Raw genomic sequence first — 26,907 nt, forward strand, 5'->3', positions numbered from 1 at the left:
TAACTTGCAACAAATTTCGTTTTAAATGAAAAATATTATCAAAACGTAGGAAAACTGCTACTTTATGATAAGTTTTCGATGCTATTAAGGCTAGAACACATAAAAACACCTATTGCAGTATTTTTTTGGTTTTGTTTGAACAAAAATTTTCAAAAAATATCAATTTCTTCTTTTGTCACCAAGGATTGGTCGATCTTGGATCGATCTTTGCGAGATCGATCTTTTGAACTCAAATTCCGATTTTTTGCATCGATACTTTAGCCTTGGAAAAAGCGATTAAATCGGTCTAATTATTCCGGAGAATTTGAGATTCAGTTTCGTGCAAAATGTTGATTCCTGCACCATCCTAAAAACTGCTTTTCATTATTGGCGCTTCCATGCCACTGCTTCCTCCTAATTGATCTCATTGAATTAAATCAAAATAAAAGAAGAAATTCAAACTACAACCCATTTTCTACATATTTTTTTTCGATATCCTACGATTTTCCAACTCCAATCAACGAATCTATAATCTTCCAAGCGAATTTATTAAGATTATTAAGATTATTTTAGAAATTTTGAACACCTCCATATATTCTTCATATAAACTCGAGGTTACTACAGAAAAATTTAGGGGAGAATAAGGATATAGCTATATCTCGAAACTGGAGTGTCTTACAAAGATCAAATGTTCTAGAAAAATATGCCAAAATGAGAAAAATAACAATGCTTGTAGTTTAAAATTTTTTAACAAAATAATTGTTTGAGTAATTGAACTTTGTTTGAAAAATTTCACATAATGTAACTTGAAGATCTTTTTTCATCACTTTAAAATGTTCCTTACATGGGAAAATTATGAAAAAAATATTTGTTCCAATGTATCAATCGTTCGAGCGTAAAATGAACTTCATAATGCCATATTTTCAAAGCAATTGAAAACTCTCAACTTTTTTCAGAAAAAGTTTTCTAAAATGTTGATTATGGGTACAGTTGATCCCCTAGAGTTGGGTACAATTGATCCCCCTTCCAAACGGCATATTCTTCTTCTGAATTGATCGTTATGATTGCTGATTACGAAATTACTAATATTTATCCAAAAACTAATATTTATCAAACATTTGTCAGGAGAAAAAAGCAAAAATAATTAATTTTCTCTTTATTATAAAAAATAGCGCCTTTAAGTATGCAATGTTATTAGCGTTGAGACAAAGTTATAGAATTTTCTTCTTATGTCTGCTATAAATTGTGAAATGAGAACAAACATGGCCAAAATATTCAATTAACATTCTATTTTGGGGTTTTGTTTGATTTTTATACAAGGATTTGGGCTTCCTGAATAAAAGATCAAGTCTCCTTCAATAGGGGATCAAGTCTCCCCTAACTTCAGAAAAATCGCAATTTTTTTACTCCCACGAAAATGCTTCTAGTTCATCAACGGGTTCCTGTATCGTTCTAATTTTTGGAGCATAGAAACTTGAAGTTACAAGCTGTCAAAAAATGTCAAAGACGGCGAGTTGCTAAATTTTTCCAAAAAGATATGGTGAAAATAAGAAAAGGGGATCAAGCATCCCCACTCTCCCCTAATGATTTAATTTTGCGTTCGATAAACAAATATTTGAGATAAGTTTTTGACCAAGTGAAAGCTATGATTTGAAACGTGATTTTTAAACTCCGATAATATTTTTATGATTCTGTTATATTTTTCTGAATAGTGATTCGGAAATATCGTGATATTTTTTCAATTCAGATATTCATATCTCATTGTGGCCATTTTAGTGTCATTGATATGATTTTGAATTTGAAGCTCCTATTCTATATTTTCAACTTTTTTCAGTTGAGGACGAATTAAATGAATTTATGAAAAAAGTGTGTTTTTTTTTCAACTCTTAAAAGGCACATTATTCCTAATATTTCAAAACCATTTTTAAGAAACAACAGAGGCGAACAGCATTTTTGCACCTAAGCTTCAAACACAGATTGTGGAAGATTTGGTCTTTTGATATTGAATATTCAAATTCATTCAACAGCTTGATTGAAGTTTGCGAAATGTTCAATCATATTAAAAATATCAAACATTCAATTTTATTTAAAGCTTGTTTTAATTTCCGTAAAAATTCCCATTTTTGATATATTTGGAGAAAAAAAAAACTAGGAAAAAATCTTTAATCACTTTTTTCTCAGAGGAATATTTTTCGTAGTTTTTGGAAAAGATGACTCTTGATTTTAAAACATTATTTTCTTATAAATTTGTGATGTTCTACAGTTTTGCCAAAATAGTGCAAAAATTTGTTTAATAAATTTATACATATTATTAAAAATATAATTTTTGGAAATATCTAAGAATCAAGAGCTTATTGAAACAAAAAAATATATTTAGACTGAGCGCCCAAAAATTATTCGATTTAGCTCTAATATAATTCGAAACGTGTGTATTTTGTTGCCATGCGAAGTTTAAAAAATCATGAAATTTAGCATTAACTTTTGATAGAACAAGCCATTATGAAATTTACATATTTTTTTTTTCTTGCTGCGTAAAATTTAACAGCGGATTTTGACTTATTTGGAATGCTGAATTTAAATATGCATTTAATTTCATTATTTCAGCCCTGAGATTCTGAGATTGAAGATTTACATTTGGAAATACGTAAAAAATCATTCAATAAATTGGAACCCCCCCAAAAATACTGTAAAATGTAACAAAGGTTATGGAAATAAACGTTTTAAATCGATGGTCTTAACTCTTTAGATGACTGCGAGTAATTATGACTTCAGGAGAAAAATATATTAGTTTTCTTTTTGATGTATTCAAGTCTTAGAAAATCCAGAAATTTGATGAAATTTCTTAGAAATTTTATATCGAAATGATGTCTGCAGTCTTCAATCAAGGTGTTAAATGAATTAAATTTTTTAATATCAGAAATTGAAAAAAGTTGTGATATTTAAAATGGTTTTACATTTTTAAATTTAATTTTAGAAAAATTTAAGGATTACATTTGCCTTCAGGCGGAATTCACAAAATTTTCAAAAAACTGCATCGAATAGTTATTTTTGTACGCTAAATGATTAAAAAGATGTTTTGTTAAGATTCCGTAATGAATACAGCTTTTTAACATGCGCGTGGCATGTGCTTAGAAAAGCTTAAAAATCAGTAAAAATGAGAAAGTGATCCATTTTACCAAATAATCATCATTTTCGAAGTCTCAGAAAACTTAGTTTCACTTTTTTGTTCAAATCCGGATCCTAAATAGTACATCTATCTATATATATAAAAATGAATGTTTGTCTGTCTGTCTGTTCCCTATAGACTCGGAAACTACTGAACCGATCATCGTCAAAATTGGCATCTGAGGGTTTTTGAGGCCGGGGATGGTTTCTGTAATAGTCAAAACTCCATCCGACTTAAGGGAGGGGGAGCTTCCATACAAAATTTGTTGTTTTTCGAAACGAATTTAAGTCATGACATCCATTTTCTCGAGATTTTTTCTTCCTTTGGGCGGTTTGTTTTTCGTCTCCATGGTCGAGGCGTCGCGAGCCAACGTCGCAAAAGGATAGTGACCATGGCATAGCATACTGATCAGTGGGAATATTTTGGCGCGTATTTCTCAATCAAGAATATTTTCAATGCAAGGGGTGGCGATATGAAACCTTGATGTGATTTTTTTTTCTACTTGATTCCTAGCTCATTTGTACAGCACATGGTTATGAATGACGCCTAGATGAGACCCAGATTGAAATTTTGCCGATCGAATAAAACATATAGGTACATTTTTTTTGTCAAAATCTGAATATTGAAAAGTCATGGCATCCATTTTTAGAGATTTTCTTTTATTTGAGGGGTTTGTTTTTCGTCTCTATGGTCAAGCAAACGTCGTCACAAGTGGATAGTAACTAAAGCATACTGTTCATTGATCGCTGGACTAATTTAACAAACAGGCGCCTGTTTCTCAACCAAGTACCTATGTTTCTTATGCACGTGGGGGCGATATGCAACCTAGATGTGTTTTTTCTTGCTTAATTGCACGTGGTGATAAATGACGCCTAGATGTGACACGGATTGATATTTTATCAATCGAATCATAACCAATTGAAAGATTTGCAAAAATACTTCCATATTTAGTTCGTGTTAATGTAGGTGCATTCGACTTTTCATTCAAGGAATATTAGAACATGTTCAAACGTTCAACTTTTTCTGTTAAAAAAAAATAAAAATTATGTTTTCTTCTAGAAATTGTTACTTCGGCCCAAATACACAACGGAAACGAATTTAGAAATGAATATGGGAGCTTTTTATTTCAAATAATTCTGAAAAACCATCGTACTTTTTGATTACATACTAATTCAAGTACGTACTTAATATGAAAAGTGTTTTTGTGTTTCATAGCTGCATAAAAGAGACTATTGATCCGCTTCGTTTTTGAAAAGCGAGACTTTAGAACTGATATTCAACTGGACGCAAAATTTTTGAGAAATTTATAGTAAACCCTTAAATTGATAAAAACAATATTCCCTCCTGTCAACTTACGCGGTGGGGCAAGGGAAAACGTCGAACTTTTAAGAAATTCATCTTCAAAATGATTCAATATGTTGGAAAGACCAGAAGGGGTATTCCGAATGTTGAAACTGAAGCGGATATTAAAAATTCTTAAATGTCTTTGTAAATGAAGGTCATTCCCTTTGAACAGCATTCGTTAAAAGTGGAGTAACAAACATAAATTTATCCTGCAAGAATACTGCAGATATATCAGTGAAACTTGGTAGAACAAAAAACAGGAATACGTATTAAATCCATTTTAAAGCCATTACTCTGACGCATCTGTAAATAAGCTTTGCATTGACACTTGCCCCAATATACGGGAAAATGTAAACTTAGAAATTTGATTTTGCCAACATTTTTAAATATTTGACTTTCAAAAAGAAAATAAAAAAAACGTTAAGATTTTATTTAGTGATGCAACTGATATTTTTTTAAATATTTATATTTTTTTTCCGTAGTAAATTTATTTAAAAAAAAAAGAAATTTGCTCTGTATTTAATACATAACAAATTTAATATATTTTTTATTATCATGATAAGTGTTGTTTGGGAAAACTTCAAGCTATAATGTCTCATGTCCACGAGTTTGGAATATGGCGAAACATTTTTTAACATAAATAAGTAAAAAGGATAGATATTCAAACTGCTTTGTAGGCGAGGATGGTGAAAAAAGCTGTTTGAAAATGGTTATTAAAAATCCTTTTCATCGTTTTTTTTTTTTCAAATTTCTATAGCTTAGTTTTTCAACTCCATAAAATACCCCATCTAAAGCTTATTAGGAGCTGGAAGTGCTCATAATACAGAATATTAGTAATATACTCAAAAAACTGTCTCGATTCACGCTATTCATCGGTTTTAAAAATTCTATCTCAATAAAGTAAAATTTGCAATAAATTCTAATATGCGAATCTTTTTCTTTCAATTAGTAATTTATGTAAACTCGAGCCGGTTAAATTTGCCTACCTTCTTCAAGCAGTGGGGGACAAAATTGGAAAAGATGGGGGAGCTCCCATGTAAATTTAAGATAAAGAGTTTTACAAAGAAGGGACCATATTTAAAAAGTTTTTTTTTTTTGGGTACAGAGTATAAATTTCAGTTCTTGAAAAACGAGTTTAGAGATCAAGTTTCAGTAAATAATATATACCATCTTTGAATTGCAATTCAGAACTGCAGCTGCAACTCTCATTTCAAAGTTGTTGGTTCTGAAGTATGATGAGGTTTGATTTAAAAAAATGCTCTCTAAAATGTAAATTTGAATAAATTTTTACAAATTACATTTATTTTCGGAAGGTGTAGCAAAGTACAACGGGTCAGCTAGTAGGTACATAAATATAAGTTGATCACCCACCAATGACTGTTTTATGTAAAAATTGGTAAATTTCAAAATTTATTAGAGAATCTGACAATATATCAGAATTTCCGATGCCAAAATCTTTCAAAATCAGTTATTAAAACATAGACAACAAAAATACTGTTATCTTGTGTACTATTCTTAGATTGGAATTGAAACAATCAACATTTATGTAAAATCTGAAAATAGATTATAACGATATGATTGTTGTGAATCCAAGCTAGTTAAAAATCACTCCAAGATTTTTCGAGCAATCTCCTCGTGCCGATAAAATAGTTGTATGCAGAGCCGGGTTATGCCATTGAGGGGCCCGGGGTAATTTTTCTCAAAGGGCCGCTGTGATTCACTTTTTTTTCAAACGCTATCCCAGAGAATATAAAACATTTTAAACGTGTAAACGATCTAGAGGTGAGTTCAGTATACTGTCTTACAATAACCATGTTGTTTGCGTAGAGAATAGTTTCTGGTATATTAAAAAAAAATTGTCAATTAATCACGTGCAATCATTGCGGAAGAATTTAGAAATTACTCAAAAATGAAAGCTTTGATTTGAGCTGCGAAATACAAAATCTAATTCTCAATTTTTTTCAAACCCTTCTCATCACTTAAAATTTTCTGATTGAGAAAAATGACCGGATATATATTTTAAATGTTTTTCATTTCATCATTGATCGTCTGGTTTGTGCTTCATCGAGAAATATTTACCAAATGACAATTGGGAAGTATTATGAAGATTAGAAACATAGATTTAAAAATAAAAAATAAAAAAACAATATAATAATATTTCAATCATGATTTCAAATCAAATGTAAAGAAAAAATATCTATTAAATTTAATAAAAATAATAGAGATTCAAAGTTACAATCAGAGACAAAGCCGAAATTGCACCAAATGTGTATTTCAATTTATATCTTTCGAACACAAAAATAAAACATTTTCATGAGATGTTTAAGTATATGACTCTAATCAGATAAAAAAAAATGTTATCAAATTGTTATTCTAAATGAGACAACAGTATTATTCGATGACTTCAAAGCCAAAGGGAAATAATTAATTGAAAAAAAAATCAGAAAAGGGATTAAATGTTTAAAAAACACAGAATCAGTTATCATTGAAAAAAGTCAGATAAGGAATTTCAATATTCAGAAAAATCATGAAACTGATCTTAAGTAACTGAATAATAGAAACAATACTTGAAAATAGAAATGGCTTGAGTCTGGAATACGATACGACTAAAGACATAGATATATTCAGTTAAGAGAATCACTCAATGATATTAGCAACTAAACTATGAGATCGCTTTTATGATAATTTGAAAATGTTTATTTTGAAAATGAAAGGCTTAGTTCAGGATATTCATTTTTGTTAAATCAGTTGAAAATGTTTCAATACGAATTTCAAGTCTAAGACAGAAATTGGTATGGAAATTCAAAAAAGAAACTCTGTACTGTTGATTGGCCCAACTACATTTTTTTTAAAGATTTTATTTTCAAAGATAGGTAGAGAAAAGGGTTTAGAATTCATAAACCAGCGGAAATATCAATAGTATTAATTGAAAAGTGAAAAGTTATAATAATATCCGGTATCAACACGGATACTGCCCGGGTAAAATTATCAAATAAAGCTTCTCTATCCTCTCTCAGCACTGTGAGCCAGTTTTGGCAAAATTAGCTGCTATTTTAGTGGAGTGACAATTACTTGGAAATTTATCGTAATAATAAACATTATTATCGTGCTAGACGTTTTTATGTAATGAAAATATGAAGATGTTTTTCTTTTTTTACCTGTTCTGTACAGAATATCCTGACTGACATGTTTCGATGAAAAAAAAGATAATTTGTGATGTTATGCTTCATATGTCGATTTTTTTTTTTTCGAATTCAGTTTACATTAGTTTTGTTCAGATTTTGGACTGCAAATTTTGAAACTTAATACCAAGATTTTGATATTCTCTATCCGAAAACTGCGGGAGAACTCCTTCACTGCTTACTCTAGGGGGCCCCTTCAACTTATGTAAGAGAAAAACTATTCAAGATATTAGTTCACGGGGCCACATTAGTTGTTATATTTCAAGTTTTCATTTCGATTTTCTAGTTTTGATTTGAAGAAATTGAAGTAGTAATGATTAAAATAATGTGAAAAAATTTTTTTCTCTCGCCCTCCCCCCCTGAGCTGGGGGGCCCGGGGCAATTTCCCCTTTTGCCCCCCCTTTAATCCGGCCTTGGTTGTATGATAACGGAATAGTTTAAGTTATTATTGTGAGTAAGTGTTCTTCAATTCTGGAGCTGATTTTAAATTCCTATCAACAAAGCATTCATTTTTTTATATCAAACAGCGTTAGTTTTAATGCAAACTATCACAGCTTGACTTTGAAAATTCTTAATGAACACAATAGTTAGTCTCTTGACATACAACGTTCTATATCGAATTTATTGATCCATAATATTTTAAAATTCTACGTCTGTTTTACAATGTACACAATGTACAATTTTTTCATTAGGAAAACCGCGGTTTCAAAAAATGTGGTAGACTTGAAATGGAAAAATGTTAAAGGTGATTCTTAGTTGAAATTGTCTAGTGCGTTAATTACCATTTATTCAGAAAATGAATGGGATTCAAAATCGGGACTTACAATTAAAAGTTCATCATGAAATTTATATTTGAGGTTTTATTTTCTGGTTATAACAAAAACATATAGACCCTCTTCATTTCAAACATTTTTAATTTAAATCTCATTAAATCTTATATAATTATATATAACGGAAAAATAATTACAGAATTTTCGTTGCCTTTGATCTAAAACGGCAATTCCCTGGCTACAACTATGTAGAAGACATTCAACTGATCAAAATAGAGAAAAAAAAAATTGTAATGTTGCAAACAGAGTTTCAATGGAAAAATCTAAGTAATCTTCAGGCTGTGATATATAAATGTTGCATCAAACCCAGTTGTTGCAAGATGCCCCGTTTGATGGTACATCGAATACCAACATGAGAGTTTTTGGAAGCGTTTTTTATTGGGATCAGGTAGACAGAAATTTGAAAGTCAGTGTGTTTTTACAAGAGATAGCTTCCCCTTTTATAAATGAAGAAGATCGATCTAATAGAAGTCGATCCTCAAGCTTCAATTTTCATCTGAAATTATATTTTCCAAAAAATCGAAGAGTTTTAATTGGCATAAAAAAGCAATTAGAAAAATCACGTGATATTTTCATCAAATACGCATTAAATTGAAAAACTTTTCTATATATTTTTTATATTTTATACTCTTACGCCGTTTATCGAATGGATATTAGTTCTATTGATTTATGAAAACTCTTACACGACTGTCAATAAACTTATGAAGAATGAAGGGTCTATCAGACAGCTGGAAGGCGATCGAGCATAAAGTTTGATGACATCGATCCCAAGCTAGGGTAAACTGCTTCACATTAGAACACATCGCCGTATCTATATTTAGATGCACTCAAATACTCGGTCGATCAACGAACTGAAGAGCGAACAATATTCTGGAAGTCATCGAAAATCCCACATAACACCATATGACACAGACCCACCAAGCCGGCCGGCCCATTTCATAAAACATAAATGGTAGCTATTTGTTAAAAACAAATGCAATGTGTTTCTTGAACCAGCGCAATGTGAATGATGCTGCACCCCACCGATTCGAATGGATATAAGTGATAAATAGGCAGGAGTGAGTCAAAAACAGAACATGTGCTATGCTAGCACAATACAAAACGTGTTGCTAACTGCATGGTGCTTAGAACCATAATATCAAAACATACCAAGTGCTTTAAAAAAATATTGTCTATCAAAAAGATTAATTTAATAATTCAATTCTTCGTTCTTTATGTGTGAACGAAGTTTAGGAACAAAAATTTTAAAACATTTTCATTGAACGATGTAAATCATTTCTTATCTTAGTACTGTAATCCGGGGAAAAATTGATCACTTTTTCCTTTTTTTTTTCGATTATTTTTTCTGTTATGTGGAATGTGGCATATTTCATATTTTTAAAACCAGTACAGGACTCCTATGAACGTAATACGTGGTTGCAGAAAATTATTAGACTATTTAAAAATTGATTTAAAAATTTATTTCGTCTCTGTTGAGAATTTGATGCTTTGGGGAAACATTGATCAATCTCTATTTTGACGGTTTGAACGAGTTTTCTTGATCATAAAGGATACAAAACACCTTCATAATATTTACAAATGCAAGTTTATCAATTTAACCTTGCTTTTTAACGTTTTCGTTAAAAACATTTATATTCGAAAAATAACAATCAATAATGCTGCATACATTTAGGGGCAAAAATTATAAAATTGCTAAATAGTTTTAGCTTCAAAATTCAAATGAAATTTAACCTTCACTCATTCCCCTAGCTAGACCCTCCCATTATTTCCATTTCCATTTTTTCTTCAAAGTTAACCATTTGATAGAGTTCCTATCCATTTGTCCAATACAAGCTTACTTTTGGAAAATTTCCTTATTTTTTAAATATCAAAGATTTATCATTAAATGACTTTAAAAATAGCACTAACTATACATATACAAAGAAAAAAGTTGTTTTTTCACATTCATCAACCCTTTTACTTCTAAATGCTTTTTGGTATCATCAGGAAAGCTGTTTGTTTGCGAGCCTTGAGAAAAAATATTTTAAGATTTTGAAATTACATTTTTTCTAACAGAAAAATTTCAAATACAAACCAAATTTTGCCTATTTGATACTCAATTATTAGGCTTTCAAACGTAGAAAACAGTTTTCAAAAATTCAAACTATAGATTGAGTTATTGATGATAATGTGAAAAAAATTATTGTTGGTCAAAGTTACCTCGATGATCAAAGTTACCCCGTTTTAAGGTATCAAAAAAAGGAAAGGAATGAGTATCCTAGAATTTATAAATATAAGCTTTTTCCGAAAACCAATGGATATCTGAAACAAAACAAAAACTTGTTTGAAATTATGATATGTTTTCAGTAAAAAAAAAAACTTAAGTACCTATTCCTTTTTAAATTCTGTGCTCAAACTCTAGACGTAATATCGTTTTCGTTATTGACTTGTTTTTCAATCATCCTTTAAAACGACAATCACAAGCTTTGGAAAAATCAGTGTTTTAACACATACAGAGGAAAAAATGACCCAAATAATCCCCAAAATTTAACCCCTGTAAAAAAAGAAAAAAAAAGTGTTTCAACACTTCACAAAATATTGACAATCTTTTCGTAGTGATAGCAAATTGTCTGATTTTATTTCATAAAGATACATCAAAACTTACATGTGGTTCCTACAAAGCATGCCAAACCAGCCAAAGGCTGAAAGTCTCTCTTATTAGGACATAAAAAATGCAGTTGGTTTATGTTTTAAAAGTCATAGGACAAGGCATATGACTTTAAAAGTGGATCATGAAAAAATAAGTTTGTATAAGTGATTTGAAATGTGTAGGAATCGCCTTAATTCGAACTCGTGATACAGTAGATATACATATACAGTTGGGAAACAGCGCTAACATTAATTTCAAAATATTCTTCAAAAATTCTATTTTAATCGATAGTGGAACTGAAGTTTCATGATTGAGCAAAGAAAACTAATTCTAAGATCAAGGATAATTTTATTCATAAACATACATGATCTTATGATGTGATAAATATACTACAGTTAGTCCAAAAAATATGCCGGAAATTGGTCCGTCATCTTGTTTTTTTAAGTATCCTAATCCCAATTTTTCTCAGATCACAGCCAAAATGTCTGTACAGCACGAGTCAGTAAATATTGGCATTTAAACTTTATCAACTTGATCTGAACGCCTATATTATTCCAAATCGTTTGAATCGTTTTGCCAACTTTTATAAAATAAAAATCTCAAAATTTACTGAATCATGAATTACTAACATTCATTGTATGGAAAAATTGGTAAACAAATCTGACATTTTTTTAATCAGAAAATTCAACAATGTTATTAATGACGTGAGTTACAATCCCAGAAATTTAAGCAGTGGATTTGGAAAAAAATGAAGCTCTAGAAAAATGAACAAAAATACATGAACAATGTATAATAAAAGATTCCGATTGAACAAGAATTAAAATTTGAAGCTATTATGCAACTTAAAATGAAAGTGAACTTAAATAAAAGTAGATTAAGTTAACTAATTGATCATAATTTAAAAAAAAGTGAATGTTAATTCTTCGCAGAAACATAGAATTGAAGCCAAAATTTGGACGAATAATTATTTTTATGAACTAACAAATTCTGATTGCAAAGCGATTAGTTGACAAAGAGGATAATTTAGCAATTAAATTGCAATAAGATTTCAGAATTATTGATATGATCGTGTTATAAAATCTATGTTTGAGAATTTCAATCACCGTTTAAATTTATTGTTTACCGTTTAAATTGTTGAAATTAATTCTTAGGTTGAAATTTTAGACTTTGTGAAATATATAGCGAGTGCGCTTCTTAGATAAAGTGAAATGTTGATGAAAAGTTTTTGTGGCTTTCTACACAAATTGCTCTTCTCTTACATTTTTACCACCTTTTCAGTGAGAGCCTCTCACTATTATATTTGGGTCCCAATGCCCCTCCCCTTTCTTGAAATCTGATACTGTTCCAATATAAAGTCAAAATAAAATAGGACTTTGATCGAACAATTTTCTATTTATTTCCATCATAATTGACAAACAAGAAACTTTTAATATAACGAGTTCTAGATTTTCCTCCGGGGGGGTAATTGTATAGGTACTAAATAAGGAGTTCAAAATTATCGCAAAACGCATGGTGAAAACAACGAAATTTTTGTGATTCTCATTTTGCATCTTTCGAGAGAGCAAATATTTAAGATAAATTTTTGATAATAATTGCTATGAATTTAAACATGTTTTTAAAACATTGATATTTTGGAATTTATTTATTATTCTGATACCTTTATTTTTCTGAATAGGAATTTGGAAATATCGAATTGTTTTTATCAGTTCTAAAATATATTTCACATTGTGAATTGTGGGTGAAGAATTTTATTTTTCAATCTTAATTCAATTCTGAAATAAATTCCTTCAATGTGATTCTGATGTCTGGAGCATTTGGGACTCTACTTTTTTTTTATTTGCACTTGAATTTCAAGCTTTCATACGACATTTTTATATTAACAAATCCGAAACAAACAACATACAATTTTAGCCCTTCGTTTCGAATAGAAACGAATTTGCATTAAAAAATAAACGAAAAAAAGTGAAAAATGTTTTACATTCCTTGATGGGTACATTACTCCAATTTTTTTAAAGATTAAGAGTTTTTAAATTAAATATTAGATTTATTTCTTCACACTTCATCAATTCAATAAGGTACACCGCGGTAAGTGGGGACGGTTTTTCGTATAGTTCAACTTAAAAAAATCAATAAAAAATCAGCAGTGGGTCAATTTAAATAAAATCGCTTTCAATGTGATGCAGAACATGTTGTTCACAACTGCTGAAGAGATGAGCTTGATAGACGAAAAGCGAAAAAAAGTTATCACGTAAATTGTAATGAACTGCTGGTGTCTTCACTTACCCCGCTTTATGGGGTAAGTGGGGACGTTGATTTTCCCTTTGATTTCTCAGGAAATTTTCAACAAATTTGCGTTTTTTTGGTTGAATACGTTACTTTATTGCTCGAACCGTCCGAAATTTTGAAAAAAGTTCATGGTACTATTAATAAGGCATCTTTCAATGATTATTGTGTGTAATCCGATATTATCAAAAATATTGCAATTGCATTGAATGAAGGAAATTTCATTGAATGAAGGAGAGAAAATTGAAAAAATTTGTTAACATCAAGTATGTATAAAGCCGTCCCCACTTACCCCAGGTAGGGTTTGGAGACAACATTTTAGATTTTTGCAAATTAACCCTTTTTTCTCAATTTGTCACCGTCGTTTCTTTTCCTAACTGGTTGTTTCGAATGTAAGGATTGTTTCAATGTAGAGTTTTTCGTCAAAGGCCAGCTAGTTTACGAGAAGTTTGCGATTGAAAAAAATGCACATCAACTCCACATCGTAAATAAAAATAGAAAATTTACAAAAAGTCACCGTAAACATCCGCAATGGTCGGAACCGTATCTCTTCTACAGCTATTGGATAGATTACAAGTAAATTTAACATTCTGCATTAAAAGTTTGAAAAAATAGTTCACAGTATTGTTTTAATAGCCACCCTCCCCACTTACCCCGGTGTACCTTTTTTGAATTCTGGAAAATGTTACATAATTTATTTATTCTTCTAAGGGATGAATCATCTGCATAGGATTAAAACCAAGAAAATGAAAAGAAAAAAATATTTTTGTGCAGTTCTACGGAAATTTAGGAATTTGAGAAAATTTCAAAAAAAAAATTAAAACCAAAAGAAACTTAGGTTTTTTGACAGCAGAACGCTTTTCGGTCTTCAACATGGTTGTTAAATGCCCTTCTATGATGACTGAAATATTAATTTTTATTTTTATTAAGTTTTGAAAAATTAAGAATATTGCATTTTTTTCTTAAGAATTAAAGAATTAAATCTCTGAAACTATTGAATCTAGTCAAAATCTGGATCCTTCATTAAATAAAGGATAGTGAAAAGATTTAAAATCAGTTTTTATATTATACACAGGTTTATTAGTTTGTCTGTTAATAATACCTTATTTCAGTAAAAATTGATCCATTTTTTAATTTCCACGAGCTATTGGTTTTTTGATCAAATTTGAAACTGGATTATAGTTCAATTTTAATTATCATTTTTTGAATGAACTGGACACCATATAACTAATATTTGGTGTAAATTTTAATTTCCAACCATATTGGTCAAAAGTCACTCACTTGTTGAGAAAACAGTCACCCGATTTAAATTTTTAAGTGACTTGAGTTTAAAAATTTGAAATATTTTATATTCCATTTTTATTTTGCATAGCTACATACTTTCATTTACGATGTGGAAGATTTGAAATGCGAAACTGAAAATCGTAGCCAAAATTGAATTTATGATTTTGAATTTAAAATGAACACACATGACTCATGATATTATTATTTTTTAGCTCCGAAAATAAAACAAGTGAACAGCATTCTGGAGCAGACTTTTATGACAAAAATATACCTTATTTTGCCTTGAAAGTAAAATGTGGTCTCATCATTCCCGAATAAAGGTGGAACAATGCCAGTAATTGGGTCTCAATTTCTATATGTGAAGACCTTAGTTATGCCAAGTGCTAATTTCATTGGAATCTTAATGAAACGTTAGGCCACCATTTAAAAACGCGTTTTAAGAACACAGAAATACCACTTTTTGGTGTCGAGTAATTTAAAAATTTTGCATCGTTGTATATTCAAAACTCATTCGATTCGATAAATTTTTATTCAATTGATTAATTTTCATTCCAAGTTTGTATTCTGCATACGGCTATATGAAAACGATATTTAAAAAATTAAAATACCTTGATGCCTAGTTTTGCTATTACAGAGAAATGAAATCAAAATAATGATATATGGATGAAAGGTACTGTTAATGACTGAATTCGTAGTTCGTTCTCAGCTATAGATATTTAAATTTTCTATTTTTTAATTTTTTCTAGCAAAAAATAAGAAACTAAATTATGCTATCATATTGAACTCATTATCTAAGAAAGTGAATGGAACCTTAATGATGCCTTATTACCTTCCGTTGGAAAATCAGCACCTAATGGTGCTATAATTTTTGCAATTTTCGTCTTATTTTGGTATTTATTTGTCATAATATTTAAACATTTTGATATTTAAATGGAACCTAACTTTGGCATAGGAAAAAAATACAAAACCATATTATGCTTTAATTTTGGCATTGATAGCTCATTTTGGTTACTTTGTGCTATGAATTATAGCATGCTCAGGTTTTTGGAGCATGTATTCAAATTCCGGAAAATTTTAGCATCCTGATTCGAATCTTCTGTTGGATTTTGTCCATTACCACTAGTTTTGGTGATATGATGTTTAATTTTTTTTTAAATTAATCCATTTTGAAAGAAATCTATCCTTGATACATGAAAAACAAAAACTGTTTTTAAATCTATCTATTATGTTTCTTTCAATCAAGGATTTAGATGTGGCTCAAATATTGTAGCTTTAGAGACTCAAAGCATTTAAATATATTACAAAATATTACAATTATTACTAATATCATTGAAGAGTGGCATGAATTATATATTTAATTTTGAAGATTTGAATTTATTAATTTAACTTTTTGAAGACTGCAAAACGATTTGACTTATGCTTTAAAAACATATAAGAATCAATTATGTTTTAAAAGTTTCTTAAAATTTCGTCAGATTTCGCGTATTGTGTAGAATTCGAAAAAATAAACAAAGTGAAATCATGGATAATATTTCTCTCAGCAGTTTAAATGACTCGCGATCTCCGAGAAAGTTCAGCATCGAATTAAAACTTTAAGATTTAGAACTCATATGATATTCTACAGTTATGCTAAAAATGTGCACAAATTTCTATTGTTCAAATGTGTGCTTCAAAATAATAATAATATAAAATAATAATTGGAAAATTTATAAAATTATTCAAAACTACTATGTTTTAAAGATAACTGAAAAGCAGCCAAATTAACGAACAAAAGTGAACCGATGCATTTTAATTTCATAAAAACCTTTTCGATTGTTTCAGTAATTAAAAGTAATTTTGAATTTTTTTTTTTTTTGCCAATTTTTAATCAAGAACAAAAAAAAATGGCTGTAGAATTTGTAGAAGTTATTAATAACGTCCTTTCAATAAGTTTTTCAAAAGAAACTTTTGAAGTATAAACATTGCGGTCCCTGACCTAGTGGTAGTGAGAGAACAAAACGACAGAAGGGAACGGGAATTTAGACCATCTGAAACACATCTAAAATATCTCATAGGAGTTAGGAGAGATAAGCTCTGTTCATTGAGGAGGAGAATTGTTTACCTAAAGTTATGCTTTTTCCTCTCTGTACAATCATTGAATCATTGAATGATTCTCCAAGAGGCGAGTTACAATTAGCGCATACGAGCCGACCCATGCGCCACACAATAGTCGGTACTTTGCTGGCTAAGTAAAACTGTACCTACAATTAGACTTGCAATAAACGGCCAGCAGAACACACGCGTCCTTTGTATTCTGTCTGGTGTCGTCCGTACCTACCTAGCAAGCAATAAAACGTTCTAAGTTGATCCGAACCGTCGTGCTATAGTTTGATTTTATTCGTTCGTTTGTAAAATAAATTGATGTTTGTCTTGCCCAGTAACATCGCATAATTAATAGCCCCGAAAGTCCACATCCGTAGAAAAACACTCTCAGTATTTAATACTTGAATAATGTGCATGTGTTTGTTGTAGAGAACTTTTGCATTATATACATTTCTCTATTTCGCCACTTTTTGTAAAACACAAGTGTAGAAAAAACAGTTCAAACCAATCCGTCGTGTACTACACATCGCCTTTAATAAACACCCAATCATTCTTACTAAAATAAAAGTTGAGTATTTAAGTTTTTACCAATTTAACCGTCGCGTTCTAAATTGTGTCCGAATAGTGTTCCGGTGCCAAAACAGAAACAAATCGCTAAAGCTCGTTACTCCTTGATCGATAAATACTTTTTGAGAGTACTTCAAATTCATGATTTAAATTTAGATTCATTGAATTCTTATCTATAGATAAGGACTTTTGAATTATTTTAAAACCAACCGTTTTCGAAGCTGAATATGTTTTGATGAAAAACAATACAAAAATCTACCTGATTTAGTAGATATTTTTTCAATACAAAACAAAAATGAAAACAATTTTAGGAATTCTGTCGTGAGACAGAATACTATGAAAATGAATAATAATATTTTTCAACACAAACTAAACGATTAATGTTGATTGAATTGAACAAGCATTTCATGTACTACAGTTTTCTAAATATCGTAAAACCGAGGTAATTTTGATCAACATAAAGTGACTGAGTTTAAAGTTAAAATATCTCAAAACTTTTTTTTACGTTTGAAAACCTATAATTTGAGTTTCAAATTGGGAAAAACTTGGTTTGTTTTAAAATAAAATTTAATTTAAGTAAAAATGTAATTTCGAAAATCTTGAAATATCTATGATTTGAAGGTTCGCAAACAAACACCCTTCCTGATGAAATCAAAGAGTTTAGATACAAATAGATTGATTTATGTGAAAGTTCATCATTTTTATCTTTATTAAATCGATAGTTTTTGGTGTAGTTTTTATTGTAGTTTGAGGTTAATTTTTGATATTTAAAAAATAGAGACATTTTACAAGAGTAAGCCATTCTAGGACAAAAGGCTAGAAACCTTGTCGAATGGTAAAGTTTGAGAGAAGAAATAAAAGGGAATAGAGCGAGGGTATAGGGAATTTAAAGAAGGCAAAATTTCCTTTGTTTTTGTAATTAAAATTTTATTAGTAATTTTAAAAAAATTTAGCCCCCTTAATTTATGTAGCATCATTGACCATCTTTCAATTTGAATTGTTGTTCGGCCTTAACACATTAAGGACCACGATGTTGTTTTTTATTGGACCGCGAATAAATCTTAATCCAGAAATACAGAAATCCAGCTGGTGTTTTGTATCCTTTATGATCAAGAAAACTCGTTAAACCGTCAAAATAGAGACTGATCAATGTTACCCCAAAGCATCAAATTCTAAACAGAGACGAAATCAATTTTTAAATCAAATTTAAAATAGTCTTATAAATTTCTGCAATGATGTTTAACGTTCATAGGAGTTCAGTACTGGTTTAAAAAATATAAAACATGCCACATTCCCCTTAACAGAAAAAATAATCTAAAAATATTGAAAAAAGTGATCATTCTTACCCTGGATTACGGTACTACGTTTTTATTCAAAGGGACATAAAATCAATAGCTTATTGACATGCAATCAGTTTAATTGCCAGTATTTTTGATAGTTTGAATTTCTTTTTTTTAATTCTAGGATTTAAGCTCTTGTGAGTTTTTCATTCTGAACATGTTATTGCATAAAATAAACAACAAAAGTCATTTTAAATAATCGTTAAAATTACTAACCTTTAACAGTATCGACAACCGTGAGAACCATTCCGAGAAACACTACAATGGCCGCCAATCGGCCTCCAAGCTTTTCCATCTTTGGCATTTTAAATGTGTCGATCGATGATCTTTGGCATCCGTTTCAATTAACTTGACTTTATATTTCACTATTAATTGCTTTCACTGTTGTGTATAGATATAAATATTTTTTCATTTACTTTTTTTGATTTCACCGTAAGTTGCACCGGCCCCAACATTTCACTGTTTCCGTTTCCTCATGGCTGGTCGACTGCTTTTCTTCCGTTTTTTTTGGCTTAAATAAACCCACACCACAGCTTCACTGGCACTGGTTGGAAAAACATATCAATAAAAACGAAATGCCATCGTTGCCAACATTAATCTTCATCACATTATCAGATAAGTATGTGCAGTATGCACGCATCGGTGTTTACTAATCAATTTACGCCACTAATCACCCGACGTCGTGCCCAGCTCAAAACATTGAATGCGTCCATTTGGGTGTTTGTTTTGCTTTCCACTTTCCCTGTACCCAACTCTCGTAGTTAGAACACCCGTTCACATATCCGAGAAACCGCCCACGATCATTCTTTGCGTGAACGATGAGCAGAGCATCTCTCGGAGCTCGGCTGTGATGAGATCCGGCCATTCAGCCCCGATACGCTCGGTCAATGGTCTCCTTCACGCACGACGGAATTCCACAGAAAATTGGCTACCGACTACCTACTGCGGGACAGTCGTGTGGCCAAATGCACTTCTCCTGGTTCCTCGAAGCGCTTAGCGGATTCACCCTTTCGGATGCGACAATCTTTTGATCTTGATTTGGATGAATGGATCGAATTATGTTGTGTGATTTACGGAGAGTTGAGATGTTGGTTTTCCGTTCTGATTCACATTCATTGGATGTTTTTAAAAGGTTGTAATAATTTAGAACCTGTTTTTAAGAATACCAAACTAATTTGAAGATTTAGGATCAATCAAGTTTAAATGACTCACGGATGTTTTCGGGTGCTGAAAGTTTTTTTCTTTGACAAAAAAAATGAAGTTGGATCTTGATCAGGACACGCAACTGTCAATATATACCGTCAAACGGGGCAACATGCAAAAGCAGGGTTAGATGCAACATTTGTACACCACAATACTCATTCAATTTTTGTTTCAATATACTGTAATAAAGTTATCATTGAATGATAACAAATTGATGATAACTTAGTTTTTAACATCGTGAAAGAGTTTTTTAAAGTTTTTGATTTTCATAAAAAATTTAAAAAATCGAGCAATATATGTACAAATTTTTACATTTTTCGATGCCATAAAAAACTTTACGTAGTATGACGGATTGGCTTAATGATATCCCCTACAAATTTTATATTGCTTTCATTATCCTATACCAACACTGTTGGTGTATAAATTTTTTTCGGAAAATCACCAATTTTTTTTAAATGAATATTTTTATAATTCAGTTAGCTGTTTGGGGCAAAATGCAACAAAATGCAAATCGGAACTAAATCTCATAAATCACGTTTCCATATGCTGGGATATGATTGTTTTGCATTATGCGTTTGTTAACATAAAAATTTATCCATTCTAAGATTAATTTTCACGATTTGACCTAATAGAATATTTTGTAGAATTTTTTTACCCCTAAATGTATGCAGCAGATTAACACTTTTTTCTTAAAAACATTTTTGTCAAAAAAAAAAATTAAAAATTTAATTCGAACAAAACCAAAAATTACTGCAATTGGTGCTTTATGCATTATGACATCACAAATGTATCAAATACTATAAATTTTCAAACGTTTTCATTTGATTTTTCAGTAATTACAGAGTATGTTGCAACTTACCCCTTTTTCTTAGTAGGGTGAAAATCGCATGTTTTTGTAATTTTAAAAATAACTGGTAAAACCAATAATTTTTCTGACTACGTCAGTTTTGTGTCCCATCTACCTTAAAACTTTTGATGTACAAGAGGTATGATTATCTGTCAGCATTAAGATTTTAGAAGCCATTGAAGTTGAAAATTGTTGCATGTTGCCCCAGTTGACGGTATGAAAGAGATCGGACCAGCCCTATTTTCCTCACAAACTTTAGAACTCTTCCAAGCTTCTTGTGCCGCCTGAAACATATTCACTTGAAGGTAGCGCTCTTGCTACTTTATTTCTCATATTGCACTCGGTGACACGTTCGGTTCCAAAGAGGGGAACACAACACCCTAAAGGTACACTTTAGTACTGCATTCATGCGTTACTTGTCTATATTTAGCGACACTATTCAGCTGTGGAAGACACTTATAGATCCGAATACTGAGCATATAAACGGTGAAGCTTAAAGTACATTGCACTTTACGAAAATTGAAAAATGTCACTGTGACTTTTCTCATGAATTTCAAACCTTAATTCTAGATTTTTAGTTCTATTTGAACTGAAACGAACGAAATAGAAACAAATTTGTAACAAATGACTTAGTTATGAAAAATGTGAAAAAGCGTATTTTTTTCTTTATATAGGCATTAGAGTGCCCCAAATGACTCGACTTTTGACAAAATTATGCGCTGCAAGTACTTATTTCTTGACCAAAATCATCCAGGACACCTGAATTAATCCCAGATATTCGAAAATAGGCATCAATTCGGTTTAATTGCCAGATTGTGCTGCCTTCTATGGCTTCAAACTAGAGAAATAGCGTTTGACTATTTCAAAACATTAGAATATTTGAATTAGAAGCCTGTTTTTTTATTCGAATTCAGCCTCAAATCTATGTTTCGTCAATTTGCATCATACTAATAAATGATAATGAAGAAATATAGCAATTTGATAAAGTATTATAGCTCAAGTTTCAAATTCCTAAACGCTATAGGAGCATCTCTTAAATCCCCCTTTTAAAAACCTTTGAAAATCTTTGAAATTCTAGAAACTGAAACGAATGAAATAATAACAAATTTGTAACAAATGACTTAGTTATGGAAAATAAGAAAAAGCGTATTTTTTTTCTTTATGTAGGTACAAGAGTGTCCCAAATGACTCGAGTTTTGAAAAAATTATGCGCTGCAGGCTATAATTGATCTAATGCCAAATTTGAGCCAGATCGGATCACGGGAAGGGAACCAAAGTTTCATTTTCCAAATGAATTTTCTACTTTATAGCTGAAATTCTGATGGGAACTTCTGGGGAAAATGAAAACATAGGCACTGATTTTGGATGATTTTTACGAACTTGTTATTTTTGTCAGACTTTGTATACCACCTCTAGTTTTAGGGACATGGTACATAGAAGTTTTAGAATTAATCAGTTCCCAGCAAACATTTTTCGGTGAAAAAAAGCTGAAAAAATATCGTGGTATAAATTTTAATCAGCAATCTGGCTGAAAGAAGGCCACCAAAATTCACTAAAAAGCGTGTCTTCAGCCCTTAATTATCATAATCCGGAGAAGTTATTCATCAATTCTGTCATCAGATTGACGGATGAACCCGAAAAAAAAGAAACAAAAAAAAACCATGACCAATGTCGGCCCAATGTTTGGTACCCATTTTTGCCCCTGGGTTGTTTTCTTGTTTCAAAATTGGCATCGAAATTTAAACATCTGGCTTATTGGTCCAACCATTAAGTCTGCGAAGAAACGAAAATTTGTCGTTCGTAAGCGACCGAAATGGCTCTCTATAGAAGGCAAACATGCATATGAGAAATGAATGGATTTTTTTAGATGTTGGGAATCAAAAATGCAATCCTCCAGGCAAGCCATTTTTCCATATAAAATCAAGCCAATCAAGAAATTCCTAAAAAAGTCTGTATTTTGAAATCAAAATGAAACCTCATTTCAAAGTTTCCGCCATTATGCATTCTCAAAGCAATTTTACCACAGTTCAATCCGACATGTTTATATGGTTGCAGGAACGGGTGAAGAAAGGCTGAAAAAGTGTTACAAAAACAACTCTTCAACTACTCCCATTGGCTGCTCTTAAACTTCTTTAAATGCTGAAACAGTGCCCCAATTTGCTTTTGTTCAGCCATTAAGCTGAAACAGCAATCATGCTTTAACTCATGCTTTCGTTCAGCCAGTTGTCGTTTTAAATCAGCCAAAAAGTCTGTTGGGTTTAGAATGAAATTAACCATTGATAACTGATGAAAAAACTAACCTACATGAAATACAAAAAAAAAGGTTTAATCAATTTATTATCCTCCATTGTGGCAGTTTCCCGGAAAAAAACGATACAGATTTTGCCTTGATAATAATCTTGTTTCAGAGATACAACGCTTTGCAAAAATCTAATGCTCAGTTTTCAGCATACACGAGTTTACAGCATTTTTCAACTAACTAAACAGAAGATCAATTTAAATGTGAAATTGGGCGCTGAATCCTAAAATGAAATTTAAAAAAATCTCAGTGGAACAGTTGTTCAGTTATGCTCCAAATACATAATTTTAGAAAAATTAAAAAAGTATGTGTAGGCTGGGTGTTCCTGATTTGACATGTGTGCCTAATGTTAACATACCGTTCGGTTTTGACTGTTTTTGACGTTATTTTTCACTTATCACAATTTAAAAAAAAAATTATAATGTAACGGATCATGTGAACTTTCATTTTACAAACAAATTAGTTTTCTAACTCACAGGATTTTTTATAAATCCGGATTGTTTCAAAGTTTGTCTGAATTCAATGAAATTGTTAGCATATTTATTAAAAATCACCTTTTTGAAAATGGAAGATAAAAGCTGAATTTGTCAACCGATTTTTTTTTTAAATTTTTTGTCGGATTGTTTTATAGTAATTAGTATGTAAGAACCTTGTTTTTTTCGTGAAATTTTTTAGTTTTTCCACAATTATGTCCACAATTAGGAACACTGATTTCAATGTGTTCCTAATGATGGACAAAGTCAAAGTTTTCCAAACTATAGCAAAGTCATGGAATGTATTTGAAGTAAATTTGTTTGACGCAAAGTTGTTGAAACAAATTGAGTTTTAACTTAATTTTCAACGATATGGTAAAATAAACTGTTAGTTAATAAAACATATTTGATTTTTTTTATGTTGTTGAAAACATATTTTTGCCAGGTTGTAAAGAACGAGCACTACGCGACAGAAAAGGAAACCATCAAATTACAGAGAGCTTCTCAACAAGGACAGAATCGAAAGAAAAAATTAAAAAAATAAACTAAAGAAAATACGTTGTATACCGTCACCTGGGGTATAATGTAACACTTTTCAACTTCAATGGCTACTAAAACCTAATGTCCACAGACAATCATACCGCTTGTACATCAAAAGTTTTAAGGTTAATGGGACATCAAATTGACGTAGTCAGAAAAAAAAAATTATTTTCATCAGTTGTTTTTAAATTTACAAAATCATGCGATTTTCACCCTACTAAGAAAATGAGGTTAATTGCAACAACCTTTGTTTTTAATGAAAAATCAAATCAAAAATTTGAAAAGTTATAGTTTTTGATAAATTTGTGATTTCGTTACGCATAAAGCATGATCTGCAGTTATTTTTGATTTTGTTCGATTTAAATTAATTTTTTTTCTGCAATGATTTTTTTAAGAGAAAGCATAAAGATGCTATACACATTAAGGGATAAAAAAATACTACAAAAAAATTTGAAATTATACTCCCACATATAGAAACAAGATTTAAACTGTAAATCATAGATTTGCATGTTGATGCATTTTAGCCCAGACTGGTAACGGAATTTTAAAAAAATATTTGATTTAAAAAAATAATGTTCGTCCGCATAGAATATTTTTATACACAAGCAGGATGATAAAAGGAATAAAGTTTGTAGGGGATATAATTAAGCCAATCCGTCATACTGTGTAAAGTTTTTTACGGCACCGAAAAATGTAAAAATTTCGATTTTTTTAATTTTCTGTGAGGATCAAAAACTTAAAAAAAAACTATCTCACGATTTGAGAAACTATGGCATCATCATTAAATGATAATTTTATTACGTTATATGAAAAAAAATTGAATAAGTGTTGTGGTACTCAAATGTTGCATCTAACCATTCTGTTGCATGATGCTCTGTATGACTTTACTTACACTGCCGGCCAAAAGTTTTAGATCACCTACTAAAAAACATGCAAATTTTGATCGTTCATATCTCAGCCGTCTTAGGACATAAATATTGCAAATCTTTTTATCTCATTTGAAAGATAATGAGCAATAGCTATTTCGAAGGTATTTTACTCAGACATAATGTTTTAGTGTTGTACCTTAAACTTAACCTAAAGTTAGAACATTTTCAAAAAATCGCACTCAATATTCAAAGCCGATCATCTCGGGATAGATAGAGTGGACCAAATTTCAAAACTTTGAGTTGCATTAGAATCCTTATTCTTTACTTCTCTAAACACAATAAAAAAAATTGTGCAAAAATTTAAGAGTATACTTTTAATTAATAAAATAGACACTTAAGTTATCGTCCAAAAGTTTGGGATCACCCCTTAGTATGGTGTATCGGCCAAAAGTTTGGGATCATTCATTTAAAAAACTGCAAACTTATCTCATTCATATCTTTCTCATCTAACATCGTATTGCAGATCTGAAGGGTCATTTTTAACCCTTTAATGCATGACTTTTTAAAAATGAGAATTGCAGTTATTGATTCAGTGAAATAATAACATTTTAATTCGAAAAACAAAACTCAAGAGGTTTAAAGTCGTTATTTTGAGTATTATAAAAGTTATGATCCATCAAAGTTGAAAAATATTTTTTCGAAATTCTTAGTTAATTTCAATACGGAATTGCTAATTTCTTCAAAACCTTGTTAATTGGGAGCAGGAAGGTGTTTGTGATTGATTGAGATTAAAAAAATTGTTTGAATTTGCAAACTTGATGAAATAACAGCAATTTTCCAAAAACTACTTTTTCAAAAAAAAAAAAATAAATTCAATTTTTGCAATTTCTCCACATACTTTATTCGACATCTCACGCACACATTGAAATATCGTAATAAAAATACCGTGGACTAATTTCTTTTAATCTCTAGAATATTTTTTGTGGATACATCACTCATTTTTTCATATGTTCATTTAAAAATTATATTATAAAGTGATAACCATGAAAAATTCAGAATCATAAGAGTGAAGTTTCTGAAAACAATTAATTGAAGGTGAATTTTTTATGGTTATCACTTAAAAGTATAGTTTTTGGATGAATTTATGAAAAATCAACAATACTTAAGCTTCCAAATGAACGCTTAAGATCTGCAATACGATTTTAGATGAGAAAGATATGAATGAGATAAGTTTGCATGTTTTTCGAAGAATGATCCCAAACTTTTGGCCGATACAGCACACTAAGGGGTGATCCCAAACTTTTGGACGATAACTTAAGTGTCAGGAATTAATAATACTAAGCGTACCCAATATTAACACCCAATAATCAGGAACATTGGGTAATAATATTGAGTACGCTTATACATTTTTTCTCGTATGTTAACATTAGGAACAATTTGTGCCAAATTAGGAACATCGAAACTCTTTAAAAAACATGCTATTTTTCGTGAATTAAAGCTTGAAATGATTATTTCAAACCATAACAGAGTTCAGAAAAAAATTTAGAACTTAGTTTCCAAAAACTGTTTATCTAAGAATTAAAGATTTGACCTACTAAATAATATAAAAACTTAAAACCACTGATATAATATAGCGAAATTAAGCTCACTTACACTTCTTAGGTTCACAAATTTCGGAATGCATAGCATTAATTTGAATTTCTTTTTGGCATATTAAAGGTGAATAAGTTTGCTATAGATCAACTGAACTTCTTTTTGCGTATGATCAACCATATTATGGATATTAGTGACTTTATGATAGAAGAAAAAATATAAAAAACGCATTTTTTCGGAGAAAATTTTGTTTCAGCGACTGCTTTGGACTCGAAAGTAACATTTGAAAATCTGATTTAAATATTATTTCAAAACTAAGATTTCAAGTGGTTATTTATCAAAATCGGTTGAAAAGTGAAGAAGTAATGGTTACTTTCCCACAACAATAATTTTAGCA

At 30.4% G+C, this 26,907-nt stretch overlaps 1 protein-coding gene across 1 annotated transcript in view; it reads right to left on the reverse strand.

Moving 5' to 3' along the window:
- LOC129759743 (chondroitin sulfate proteoglycan 4-like) overlaps positions 1 to 19,405 on the reverse strand; it is a 49,511-nt gene extending 30,106 nt beyond the window's left edge. The window contains exon 1 of the mRNA XM_055757263.1: positions 18,903 to 19,405. Coding sequence (XP_055613238.1) covers positions 18,903 to 18,990 — 88 coding nt within the window. The 5' untranslated portion in view covers positions 18,991 to 19,405. The remainder of the gene's footprint in view (positions 1 to 18,902) is intronic.
- Between the last annotated feature and the right edge of the window lie 7,502 nt (positions 19,406 to 26,907).

Source organism: Uranotaenia lowii, unplaced genomic scaffold (assembly GCF_029784155.1).
Source record: "Uranotaenia lowii strain MFRU-FL unplaced genomic scaffold, ASM2978415v1 HiC_scaffold_26, whole genome shotgun sequence".
Lineage (NCBI taxonomy): Eukaryota > Metazoa > Arthropoda > Insecta > Diptera > Culicidae > Uranotaenia > Uranotaenia lowii.